The following is a 13764-nucleotide window of genomic DNA, read 5'->3' as shown; positions in this document are numbered from 1 at the left end:
TACAGAGTAATTGGCATTATTGATAATACAATTCAGAAAGTGTATACAATTCTGTATATATATATATATATATATATATATATATATATATATAGATAGATAGAAAATATAATTAAATTTTTTGTAATTATTCGTTTCAAAGGACATAACTTGAATGACTTTAATTTTTACTTTGACATTAATCTTAGTCCTCACGAAGGTCTTGGCAGTCATGCTCCGTTCATTCGTTCATTTTATAATAAATATACTCAAGTTAATACTCATTTGCATATTCTATCCTTTAATAGCCATATAATCAATAATAAAAGATGGCTACCTTTTTTATTAATTTTTCTCATCAACAATATTTTTTTTGCAGCACTAATATAATCCAATAAAACTACCTCATATTAAAATAAATACATATATTATGACATACATTAACTTTACATACATTGTAAATAACTGGATTGTAAATATATCAAAATTTGCTCGTGCCACGAAAAATGTGCATTCCATAAACATAAGCAAACAAAATACATACATTATACATTCTAAAAAAAATCAGTTATCTGTACAAGTATTTTAAAACGATAATATTCAAAATATAAGTTGCAAGAATCAGTTTACAATGTTGAGAGAAAAAAAGACCTAAGAAAGGAAAAGTAGAATTTTTTTATTTGTTCGTTGTCACATGATGATGATGTCTTTCTTCACAGTTCACATTCAGCTTCTTATCCTAATACAATCTTTATTATATCCATGTATATTTAAGAAATTAATATCAATACTAGCTGATTTCTCGAGCACCTCCGGACGGAGTCGCTATGTAAAATGTAGGCGTGCCGGAATATCTACAAACAAAAATATTTTTACAACATTTACATAAAAAACCAAAACTTAATTTAATAACACATGAAAAAGACATTAACTTCGCTTTCATATGTTGGATCGTTTTGTCAACCGCATCTTTTCTTAACAAAGTTACGGTGCAACCACCGAAACCTGCGCCTGTCAAACGGCTTCCTAACACACCGTCCACTTCTCTAGCCGCCGAGACTAGCGAATCGAGTTCCTTAGACGAGACCTCATAATCATCGCGCAATGAATCGTGACTTTCATTCATTAAGCGCCCAAATTGCTGAAAATCGTTTTTCTCAAGTGCCACCGCAGCGTTCAGAGTTCGTTGAATTTCTGTGATCACGTGACGAGCCTTTTTCACAATGGATTCGGACGCATTTTGCGATATTAATGCTAAAAACATGTTAGTCTATTATATATACAGAAACAGAGGCAACTATGTTAATTTATTATTGTCATTAAAATGTAATAAAATCGATACAAAATGTAATTATTTGTTTAAAATAAAATAAAATGAGATAAAATAAAAAAATAAAATCAAGAATAATATCATAATATCAAAGAATACAAACATAACATTAAAAATTCTCTATTATTACCTAAAATATCATTCATATTTGCATCTCTCAAACTCTTCTTGCCCAAGATTTTCGCAGCTTCGTAACAACAATCTCTACGCTCGCAATAGGCGCTCGAACTCAATTTGTGCGGTGTGTTCGAATTCGTTATGAGAAAAATGTAATTATTTAGGTGCAGCATAGGTATTTGTTTAGTAATAAGATCGCGACAGTCAAGCAAAAGAGCATAACCTTCCTTGCCCATAGTTGAGATAAACTGGTCCATTATACCGCATGGTACACCAGCGAAATTATGCTCTGCTTTTTGACACGCTAAAGCCTATGTATAATATGTAAATTATGTATAATATGTAAATTCACATATATACATAATATATTTTATATTAATTAACATATCCTTTAATTGGGATTAATTAAAAATTATATAAAATATAAATAATTATTCATTTATATAGTGGCTATGTAGATAAATGAAAGAATGAATGAATACAGATAAAAATTTCAGAATATAAAAAAAAATCTCTCTTCAAAATCGTTGCCTCCAAAAGATTTTCACAAAGAAACTAATCAAATCTTAGAAAATGAATTTTGAGAATTCGTATATCGCACAGTTATCATTACTTTTCACAATCGTTGGGATAGTACAAATATTCCAGCTAATCAATTATGCCAATTTGACTATTAATGCGTCGATGAATAAATATTTTATTTCAATAAATTTTAATGTATCTTTATGTCGTGCTGCTCAATTTAAAATGATATTATTAGCAATTGTTAGTTCTTTAAAGAATTATATATAAGTATATATACACATAAGTGTATTACTTAATACCACATTAAATTATTACATTACTACTACTAAAAAAAGTTTTATGATCGCTAAAAGAACAGTTACCTTCAGTTCTGGTTTCTCCGGTTTTTTCCCGCTCAAGGTCTCCAAGAAGGTGTAAGTCGCTACCTCTAGAGCTGCAGAACTACTAAGCCCGGCACCTGCTGGTACAGTCGATACAATTACAGCATTGAACGCGGGGACGTCACCTAAAATAATAATGCATTGGTTGATTTGCGTTTTATAAACTGTCTTACAGCTAATGGCATAGAATTTAAATTTAATTTTCGTAACGATTCTTAAACGTTTCTTAAAGATTTAATTGATTTCGAGCTTCTTCTGAATAAATTACGTGTAACGATCAAAATTGCGAGTAACTTACAAATAAAATTGGCGATGCATCCTTTTATATAGTTCGCCCATTTTGGTTCTCCCGGTTTTATATCAGCTCGACTCCCAGCTTCGAATTCGAACTCGTTTATATTGCCGACCACGTCGCTCAAGGAAAGAATTCTGGTTTTTTTACCATTATGAGATTTCCCAACTATTACCGTGACCATCGGCAGTGCCTGATAATTATTTCAAAATTATTAAATACTTCTTGAATAACAAATTATTGTTTTGCCGTTAAATGGCAGTAAAGTCTGATCAAACTATTCTAAATCTTTTTGGTATTTGGTATTTGATAATTTATAAATGAATTATAAAAATAACTACCATACCGTTTCTTTATTAAGTACAAGGATCTTTGAAGCTATAGTATATTCGTTATCAATTAAACAGGACAAAAGAAAAAACTCTGAGAAAACTTTTTCAATTAATAAGAAAGAATGCAATGACGTGACGGCTTTTATGAATTATGGATAATCAATAACGCATATATTATTGTTATACCAACATATTATTTTATTACAGCGTTTCATTGATTCAAACGTAACGCATTTTAGTAGCGTTTAAATTATGTCAATATGGCACGAAAGACAAACATTTGATAAATAATAGCGAATTTAATTATTTGCATGCTGATCTGCATGCTGAAAACTTTTGCAAATAATATCATTTTATTGCAAAAATATTATACAAATATCTTGGCCGACAAAGAATAGTAAATATTAATATTAGATTTGTTATTTTTAATTAAACTTCTTGCATGGTTCATTTTTCTTTTTTTTCATTTAGAAAAAAAAAGAGAAAAAATGAACTGTGCAAGTTCAGTTAAAAGGAACAGACTTATTGTCATATGCACGCATGCATACACATACATACATACGTAAAATTTATTTTAGCGAAAGATATATATGGATATCTTATCGGTGTTTATATTATCTATATTTCTGTAGTTTTATTTTGCAGTAATTTTTAAAGCGCATTACAGTAATACAAGCAATTAAATTCACTACAAATTTTATTTGTATCCTTTAGTTATATAACAGACAGTTCAGCGCGCTGAGGAAAACACGATGTGGATTACATGGCCTTAACATTTCATTGGCGTAAGCTACAATTCTGTGTGTGATAACACACAGAAATGATGTAACAATTAATAATGATATGATAATATTATAATCCACGCATAAATAGTCGTGATTCTCCTAAATTAAATTACAATTCGAAATTAAGATCAATTTTGAATTGTATTTAAATTTAATTGTGTTCTGCATTTTATGCATTTAAAATATTTAGTATTTTAGGAAGAAGGAAAAAGTACAGAACAAAAGAATAAAAAAAGAAAAAAAGAGAAATAGCGAAAGAATAAAGAAAAAAAAGAATAAAAAGCGTGACAGAGACTGATTTCATTTCAAAGTAAAAGTTTTTTTCTATTATTTTCTCTATTCCTTTTCTATTCTTTCTTTATACTTTCTGTGTGCTTTCTAAGCGCTATTTAGAACGAAATAAAATACGCAATTTAAGAGCGAACAAAAGGAACATGTGAAGAAATGTGAATGTTTTGTGTGCGATGCAAGAGATTTACCAAGATTTACCATTGGCAGTACAAAACCGTCGTTATAGTCGGTGTGCTCGCCGATGAGATTAACACGTCCTGGAGCGTACACGCAAACAGCGGCCTGCTCGCCGAATTTTTCGGCAAAGGTCTGCAACGCTTTTTCCTTAACGCTATTCACGTGCGGGAGTAATGTCGCCATGTCGAAATACCTTCTAGACTTCACTCGAGATGCAATTGACCAAACAGAATCTACGACAGAAATGGAGATTAAGCGACGTAATGGACAATCATCGTGGTCAACAGTTGCGAAGATACTGATGCTAATATAAATCTTCTTACGGTGATTAGGGGACTGGAACGACGTTGTTTGTTATCAGCGCAATCTTCAGCTAAGTGCCTCAACGTAAAAACTTAAATACTGCACCACGGTGCTCTATATCTGCAAGTGACATTATAAAATATTATTATACGACCCTTATTACACGACGTCCTTGAGACGGTTTTTAGCACGTGTTGTCTGGAATGGAAGCTATAAATTATAATAACATAATAATAATATATAAAAAATAAAAATATATAAATTATATTACAAATTTATTTTGATAAATATATATTGTATTAGAATATTATTTTTATTTAAGGCATTTGTTATGTTCTTCATAAGCATCGTTATATGAGCTATAAGATTAAATATTAAAGAAATGATAGGATCAAATATAAGTGTGTTGTCGACAATACAGATACAGGTGCAATCAATATCATTCGCAAAAATGTGAGCAGGGCATTTATTGGAAATATCAATTCATATGATATTCGTACGCATAAGTATAAGCACAACAAAAATATTAATAATTAATTATTTGTACAAAGCAATAATTTTTGTTATTAAATTAAGTATTAATTAATTACAATAATTAAATTATTATCTATAAATAATATTATACAAAATATTACATATATAGAATATTTGGAAAATAATGATAAATCTTTCGCATAGAGGCAGAATGGACTAAACTGAGAAGAAAAGTCCTTTACTATTTTGCAATTTTCGCAATAGTTAACAAGATATAAATTGCTAAAAATTGTCGAAAATTGATCTTTAATAATTTTTTACTCAAATACTATCAACTTTACAGAAAAACTGCAAGAGATGAAAATTGTTTATTTTCTTCTTATAGAACTCTAAGAATTTTTTTAATTTTTTCAGAATTTTTTAATATTGTATTTTCTCATATTGATAAAAATGAGAAAATGCAGTACTAAAAAGTTAATAAAAAATAATAAACTTAAAATAATCGATCTTTAATCCGCGCGAGAATATAAGTCACCTAAGATTTTTATATTTCAGCTGCGAAAAATTAAGCTAAGTCGCAGTAATTTTCTTTATTGATCGCGAATTCATTTTTTTATTTCTCTCTTTTGAATAAATCCATTATATAAAATAATCTCAAATATTAATAAATTGTAGAAGAAATAATATAATGTATAATTATATAATGATAAGTAATAATAATATATAATTATAATAACATGATTATTTTTAATTAAAGTGCAAAAATCCCCTATTGTTTACACGATAAAATTAAGTACTATATTATTCCTGGATTAATGATAAATAAAATAGCCTCAAGTGTTACTAAAGTGATTTGATTTCAAGTGAACGCGATCCAGTTACGCGACTTTGCTGCCACTACCACCATCCCTATGGTTGCTGATACCAGCTGATACGTCGGCAGCACGTTTACAATGCAGGATGCAGGTGTTCCCGTTGTTGAGGTTCGGTTGATGTTTGTATCGCGGCAATAAAACCAATTTCCCGCGAGAGACATACGACGTACTACCGATGGATACGCCGCAGTCGATTTAACGCCAATATTCCGCGGAGAATGTGCCATGTCGGTCTCGGACCCTCTTATCAAAGAGCTGAAAGGTAATCTCGTGATCGCTCGTGAGCAGGTCAGGTTAGATGGGTCGTTAAACGTTATACCAGGGGATTTATGGCTTTCTTATCATGATTCACGAATACGATTTTTCTGTAAATAATCAGGCTACGCGATGTCAGTTTCTAGTTATTGCCTAGTCTTACCATTTTTGGAAAAAGATATTGAATTTTAATTTCTAATGTGATGATGCTTTAATTAACAGTGTCAGAATTTGATTTTTTTATAAGATGTAGACATGTTAAATGTATGTGATGAATTAGAAATGTGTTAATTTTAAAAACATATTTCTTAAATTAATTAAAAAATTTTTAATATTAATCTTAGTTTAATTTTTGTATAAACATAAATGACAAGACTCATTATCATATGCTGATAATGTCAAGTTATATTTTCATAATATATTTTCTAAGAATCAAATAAAATATCTTTCTTTTTTTGCTAATATTTTTGAAAATACATGTTTCTTTGTTATCTTGCAAATCTTATTGATCTTATTGATTCTTTTACTATATAAAATTTGTCTTAACAAAATTAATGTACATAAGCTCGTAGAATAATTTTACATCTTCTTTTAGGATGGACTCGAAAGCTGATAGAACACGCTAAGGAAATCACTGATGAAAATGAAGATCTATGTCATTTTTGTAAATGCTTAGAAAATTGCTTACAGAAGGATTTACTGCCTATTCTTGATAGTGTTGGATATTTCAAGATACCTTATGCATGGCATTGGTTAGAATATGTCGCCGGAAAGAATTACAAGTAGAATGATTCTCTTATTTTTTCATTAATATTCATGATTTTATATATTATCTGACTTAATGTCAATGTGATTTTTAGTGGTTACAATACATTCCTTTTGGCAGTTGAGCAAGTGAAACAAAATACAAAAGTGCATACACCTGCTGGACGACTTCGTCTTCTGATAAGAATATGTTTGGTGCGAAGATGCCTTCATATGCCAGTAGAAATATTGGTGAGACGAATGAATTAATGTCAATTAAATCTTTAACATGTACATCTATTAGTTAATTAGAAATTTATAATTATCTTTAGGCCAGAATACCAGCTCTAGCTACCGAGTTTTACAACTTAAAAAGCATTTTGGGAGATGACATTTTACGGGAGATACTATTGTCTGTACTACTGCAGTGCAGTAAGTTTAATTTTAAATTGAATTTAAGAAATGCAACTTTCTTGGATGATACCTGGCAGATGCCGAAATGTGTAGCTTTGGAGTTGGTACCTTGCAAGAGTTTAGGCATCTCTGTATGGTAAGTATTTGTTAAGATAAAAGAAAGTAGAAACTGAATTTTATTCGTTGCTATTGCAGTTTTACCAATGAGAAGGCATTAGTTGTCAATGTCAATGAGAAATCGGTGGCTGCTGAAGATGTAAGAAAAAGATCTCTGAGTATCTGATATAACTTTTTAAAATTATAAATGCTTTAAATTTAGTGTTATTTGCATGCTATCATGTAAATCAGAATAAAGTCGAGGTTGGAGATGTACTGGACGAGATAAACGAGAATGTCATCAATGGCGATAGCAAGGGAAAACTACGTAAAATTATGAGGAAAGCTAGTGGACAACCGATAATGCTACATATCATTAAGGTATTTTGCATTTTAAATGATTAATAGGAATGTATATGCTGACGTTATACCGATTACTGTGTATTTGTAGCATTATATCAAAAAATCCCGCGAGCTTTATGAACCAATAGTACAGCTCATAAAAAATTCAGGAATTGAGAGCATGAAGCCCTTAATACAGATAGACCAAGTGGAAGAAACCACTAAAAAAAGTCAGATCTCTAAATTAGGAAGTAAAACATTAAGTAGTGGATTCTCCGTGAAATATTGCGGTTCTGTACATGTTGGTACAGAGGGAGATGTTAAACAAATTGAGAAAGCTATTTGGCGTTTATTGAAGTCAGGAGAAGAAAAACAAGTGCCTGTGCGATTTGAATGCTTAGAAATTGGAATTACAGTAACTCGCGAAGTAGACAATCAGGTAAATTAATTAATCACATATTTAAAAAATTATTAAAAGTTACAAATAATTTCTGTTTTAATTATTAAATTCAAAATAATTCAGAAAATGAATATTGTAATATATGTGTATATTAAATAATTAAATTGAACAAAATTGAACATTTTTATTTAGATAATATGTAAACAAAGTTACATGGAAATTTCATCGTGTGGCCGTACCATCAATATTCCAGATTATTTTGCATTCATTGCAGGGTGAGGTTTTATTAAATTAATGTCTGCATGGATTGTACAATTTAAAATTACATATGCATAACTTACTGATATTATTTATTATCATTTTTAGAGAAACAAATTGTAACATGGCAACAAAATTTGACGCTTATGTCTTCTATCATCAAAATGATGTTGAAGTTCAACAAATATTACAGAGTTTAGGACAAGGGTTTCAACGTACTCATTTTGCAGTATAGACATACAAATTTTGCAACACACACACACACACACACACACACACACACACACACACACACACACATATACACACACACACATATATATTTATTGAACTTTACAGAAAAAGGGAATGTTACTATACCTTTGTATCCTCCTAATATTATTTAATATTTTTGTTCAAATCTGAGACCAAAGAATTCAATAAAAAATTATTTATAACTAAAGTTACAAAAATTATAATTTGTTGATGCTTTACATTTTTTTTTCATACTCTTTGTACTTGTGTACCTTGTTATTAATCGTGTATGTATATAGAATGCGTAAATTTATTTCTATTATTTATTATTATCAATAACGATCATATTCCTTTAATTTAATTTAAGCCAAAGATTCGGAGATACTGTGAATGTATAAGTTCTACTTTAAAATAAAATGTGATTTTAAAAATATACAATCAAATCATTTCTACTTTATATTCATTGATATTTACTAATTATCAATTACTTAACATTAATAGACCTTTTTTTACATTTAGTTACATTTTTATTTTTTTTTATACATGTATACATACCAGTGATATCAATCATATTTTAATTGCAGTAGAAGCAGCATAGACAAATGATAGCTAATCGAATTGTGAATCGATTATTTATTGTTTAGATTAAACTAGTTAAATAGTACTAACTTACAATCATAGTGTAGGAAGGTCTAGATGCGATGCGTTCAACTAGAAAATAGCTATGAATGGTCCAGTTTCCACCGAATTCGCAAAAGTATGCTCTCGCATATTGAATATATTTTGAATATAAAACGTTACCATGGGATTGGTAGCTGAATGTGGTATCATCACATCGAATTTTGACATTGCGATTTAGCATAGTGTTTGATCCTACACTAATTTAGCACGGATTCGCACCACATTTATATTTTCGACGTAGCTACGTAGTATCCAATTCGAAAATAAATGTATTGGCGCTAGTGTACGGGGAATTTCGAGCGTTTCACAAAAAAGATCGGGATGGCCGCTCCGTCAGATTTCTCTCTGGCGCTGGTGAGCGCCGGGTTCGGCCATCGACGGTTGCCAAGAATACGGAGGCTCGAGAGTCAGCGGGAGTAAGGCAGGAACTGGCAGGAACAGTGCCGTCATCATCAGGCAGGGCACGAAAAATGGCTGCCGCGACGAACGTTGCACCGGAGAATCAGTACTTCTATGAGGATGTCGTCTACCGCATGGATAAACGGGGCAATGTCGTCTTCGGTATCGTCATGGAGAACGACGACCTGGACCTGTCCGACGAGAGCAGTGACAATGAAGAGAACTTGCCGAAACGCAAGAAGGGCGAGATCCGCATGATCTGGCATCCGTCCGGTGTCGAGGAGTTGGTCAACTGCAAGAAGGTATCTATATGGTATCTCTGGCGACGTAACTGGATCTCGCTGCAATCCAGTGATTATTGCTGTCCCAATGCATTTCAATATTTCTTCTTGATTTTGTGACCTATATCTTTTGCATCATTTAATCTCTATTTAGGATTTTAAATCAATGACATTTAAGCAGCTTTGTATTCAGAGATTTTTATGATGTCTTACTTCTAGATTCATTTGGCCGATAGGACACTCATGCCTGGAGATGTGGTACGTAGAATGATCAAAGGAAAGGATACACAAAGAGGTTACTGCCGGGATGTAGAGCTGACAGCCTGTGTTCAGGTCATTGGTACCAAACAAGTTCTTACAAATATCAAGAGCGAAGACCTGATTCCATTGCAGGTATATCAATATCTCTATATATGGTAGATGATTATATATTATTTATATACTGAAACACACAGCTGTTATTTGTAGGAATTTGCGACAGATATGGCAGTGTGCCTGGATTCTTGGGTCGGTGGCATTAGAATGACACATTTCAAATTATGGTTGGTAACACCAGATGGATCTCACTGTGTCATAAATGAAATGGATTCCTGTGTGTTGGGACAATTGGAAGAGGCGCGAGACAGCGTAAGATTGAATTACTTTATCATTCATATAGGATCCAAACAATAAGTATGTTTTAGGACAATGATTTTCCACATCCGACTGAATTCTACCCTGGTCAGAGCCTATGGGGACCGGTTCACTGTTTAGAGGATGCTCAGTGGCTTCAGTGCACAAAGGAGATGAAGGCGAAGAGGAAATTAAAACCACAAAAAATAACCAAAGTGATTGTGGAAAAAGTGGAGACTGATTGGATAGGTGTGCATTGGCAGTGCCGAGCATATTCAAAGGACGGCTGGTCCGATCAGGTTCAACCGAAGTTCGTGGTTGAGGGTGAAGATTTGAAAAAAATAAAACTGTTAAATGTATTCGAACCCTCAACAGTACAGGTCGGCAATCGTAACTTCTACATCATTAAGGGTAACGAAAATGTTATTACTCGCGAGCAATGGCGAAAGCAACAGAGGGATATTTATCAAGTTCCTAAGCAAAGTCCAAAGAAGCCACGTCCAAATATTACAGTGACGAAGTTGATGGAAGATAAAAAGAAGGAACAAAAAAAAGATAAAACATCCGATCAACCGTCGGAAGAAAACAGTCAAAGTAATGGCATTCGTCCTCAGGACACCATAAGTAACAATATTTTGATACCGCCGCCTCAAAATCAACACGCTGAAAGTTCGGACGAGTGGGATACGGAAGATACAGGTTCACAAAGTGACTCTACTTCGGTAATATGTTTTTCATTCGTCTTCCTTTTTTTTAAGAAAAGGAAAATGAAGATATAGAAATGTGTGCGCTTTGTAGGTTTCTAGCTGTTGTTCCAGCATGTCATCAGTGGGAAAGAAAAAAAAAGGTCCTGCATTAATGACGAAAGTGCTGAAGAAAAAGAAATTGCGAAAAGCGAAAAAGAAAATACCGCCTGTTCCATTGATTCCCGGGACTAAGATAGTCGTAGAAACGTTGTCCACTAATACGAAAGCGAATGTGGTGTGGCAAGATGGCTCAGTAGAATTTGGTATTGATTATTGATAATTATTTATTTTAATTATTGTTTATTTTAAATACGTAAGAATGTATCCAAATTACGTTTTAACTTTTAATTTGCATACATCATTGATTTATGTATTATTAAATCAATAATTTATATATTATTAAAAAGTAAACAATTTCAATTACTGAAAAAATGTCCTAACGATACTAAATGTTATTTATTCTTTTTTTTAGGAATACCGTCAACACAATTGTATCCAATTCATCACCTGGATGATAAGGAATTTTTTCCAGGTGATTTTGTTGTAGATCAAAAAGAAGAATCTAGAATGTATGGTGTTGTACAAAGTGTTGATCATCAGGGCCGTACTGCCAAGATAAAATGGTTCCGTACATATACTTCTAGTCAAAACCCAGAGTAAGTGTTGCAGTACAAATACTTTTAACGTTTTTTGTATATGTTTTAGAATTTTACGATAGTTTTATTTATTCGGATTTTGTATTGGATCGAATATGAAATATTTCATATCAAGTACATTAATAGAAAAATGTAAATAAATGAACAAGAGTTCTCTGGATTTCTAAGTATTTGGAATTTATAATTCAACCATAATTTAAATTCATTACAAATAAAATAAAATAATTATGTAAAAAAATAGAAATATAATTTTTAAATTTGCTATTGACTACTTTTTGCTCAGACCGATCTTTCTGGAGGAACGAGAAGTGAGCGTTTACGACTTGAAGGATCATCCAGATTTTCAATATAGACCGGGCACTCTGGTGATTCGAATAGCAAATTTCGAGGGTGAAGACACTGGGTGTACTGCTGGTCAAGTGTTGGACAATTATCCAGAAGGACGAGTAAAAGTATGGTGGATTGATGATCACGTTAGCATGTGTTGGCCACAGGATCTGTATAAAGTTGGCGAGTACGATAGCGACGAAGGGGAACTATGGGATGATGTCTCGTCTGATTCATCATGGGAAACGGAACTCGAAGATTGCTTCATCGCAGATAACGATGGCACTGAGCAGACGGAATTGGATAACATAAAACCAAAATTAGCGGCACACATTGAGAAAGCTAGAATTGCAATGTCGAGATTGGAGGAGATTTTTACACAAAATCCGTCTCTACAGACAACAGAGGTGATGAGAAAACTCCTCGAGGTCTACAAAGATTGCCGTTATATGGATAAATTAATGGGTACCGCGTTCTTCCACGAGTGTCATTTTCAGGGACTTCTCGAGCGAGTGAGAGAACGTGGCAGAGCAAACGTCGCGCAGCGCATGGCAGATCAAGTTACAAGACTTTTTACGCCTAAATCTGAATATCCAGAAGAATTCATAGATAAGGATGATTCGAAAAAATCGAATAATGGCGATGATTCATGTGCAATTAGCGTAGAGGAAAAGCAAATTATCGCAATTATCAACGAATCGGAGAATGACAATACTCTAAGTATCGAAAGCAATGTCAAAAAACAGACTGACGAAGAGAATGTTAATCGATTATTTATATATCCCAATCCCAATCCCGAGGATTCTGGATTATATTCGGCGGAAAACTCGAAGAAGGAATCAGGCTCGAGCGAGTCTAGCGGGGAATTTCTTATAAGCGAGGACGTCAACAACGTACCAGAATGCTCATCTACAATAAATGGTATGACTACACCCGAGAAGACGGAAGCAAACAAAGTGAAAAAAGTACCGACGAGTCTACTAACTTCACAGAGTATCGGAACATCACAAGTATGCGTTAAACTTTGTAATCTGATCAAAGCACAACTAGTATTAGCTCACGCTGAAGTGTCGAAGAGATTCGGTTTGGGAAAAATGTCGTTGTCGGATGCAGAAAAAACCTCTCCACGGAAAAAGCAGAAGGGCGAAGAAGAGGAACGCCTGGAAGTGATGATGGATCCGTCCTGTTCTATCGAGATTCCACCAACGGTTTATACCGAAGGCGAGGGCTTTTCCATTGAAGAGACTGCGCCCGATAGTCACAAGTTCAAACTGACCATGTTCCAGCCTACCGATCTGACCAACTTCTTTCGTACGGTCTCTAAAGAATTGAAGTTACTCAAGAGCTCTCTCCCACCGGGTGTCTGGGTGAAGGGATTTGAGGACCGTATAGATCTGTACTCCGTGATGTTCCGTGGTCCCGAGAAGACGCCTTATGAGGATGGTCTTTTCCTTTTTGA

The 13764-nt window shown here is 32.9% G+C and overlaps 3 protein-coding genes across 6 annotated transcripts in view; 2 read left to right on the top strand and 1 right to left on the bottom strand.

Moving 5' to 3' along the window:
• Positions 1-638: 638 nt before the first annotated feature.
• On the bottom strand, positions 639-9654 carry LOC105145028 (galactokinase). Of its 3 annotated transcripts, none has more exons than XM_011054328.2 (8): positions 9159-9654; positions 4532-4631; positions 4230-4441; positions 2630-2816; positions 2314-2456; positions 1440-1737; positions 912-1233; positions 639-833 (listed from the first exon to the last, which is right to left on the bottom strand). In XM_011054328.2, the coding sequence occupies exons 3-8, from the start codon at positions 4389-4391 to the stop codon at positions 770-772; spliced, it is 1176 nt and encodes a 391-aa protein (XP_011052630.1). In that variant the 5' UTR covers positions 4392-4441; positions 4532-4631; positions 9159-9654; the 3' UTR covers positions 639-769. The 3 variants fall into 3 exon arrangements, with proteins under 3 accessions (XP_011052630.1, XP_011052631.1, XP_087269878.1); XM_011054329.2 differs by lacking the exon at positions 9159-9654 and adding an exon at positions 5911-6036; XM_087413752.1 differs by lacking the exon at positions 9159-9654 and adding an exon at positions 5868-6008.
• Positions 5982-8821, top strand: LOC105145027 (uncharacterized). The gene is made up of 9 exons (XM_011054327.2): positions 5982-6122; positions 6711-6897; positions 6976-7111; positions 7192-7409; positions 7469-7529; positions 7622-7750; positions 7821-8150; positions 8304-8386; positions 8478-8821. Exons 1-9 carry the CDS (start codon positions 6086-6088, stop codon positions 8602-8604), a joined length of 1308 nt encoding a protein of 435 aa, XP_011052629.1. The 5' UTR covers positions 5982-6085; the 3' UTR covers positions 8605-8821.
• Positions 9655-9754: 100 nt separating the features above from the next.
• Positions 9755-13764, top strand: part of LOC105145030 ((E3-independent) E2 ubiquitin-conjugating enzyme UBE2O) — a 7414-nt gene continuing 3404 nt past the window's right edge. For both annotated transcript variants that reach the window (XM_087413751.1, XM_011054332.2), the window contains exons 1-7: positions 9755-9985; positions 10184-10357; positions 10433-10591; positions 10648-11298; positions 11375-11585; positions 11795-11978; positions 12262-13764. The exon at positions 12262-13764 is cut by the window's right edge and continues 503 nt beyond it. In XM_087413751.1, coding sequence (XP_087269877.1) covers positions 9755-9985; positions 10184-10357; positions 10433-10591; positions 10648-11298; positions 11375-11585; positions 11795-11978; positions 12262-13764 — 3113 coding nt within the window. The remainder of the gene's footprint in view (positions 9986-10183; positions 10358-10432; positions 10592-10647; positions 11299-11374; positions 11586-11794; positions 11979-12261) is intronic.

This window comes from Acromyrmex echinatior, chromosome 15, assembly GCF_024713525.1.
Source record: "Acromyrmex echinatior isolate Ae372 chromosome 15, ASM2471352v2, whole genome shotgun sequence".
Classification (NCBI taxonomy): Eukaryota; Metazoa; Arthropoda; class Insecta; order Hymenoptera; family Formicidae; genus Acromyrmex; species Acromyrmex echinatior.
This window is presented reverse-complemented; position numbering and strand designations above follow the sequence as displayed.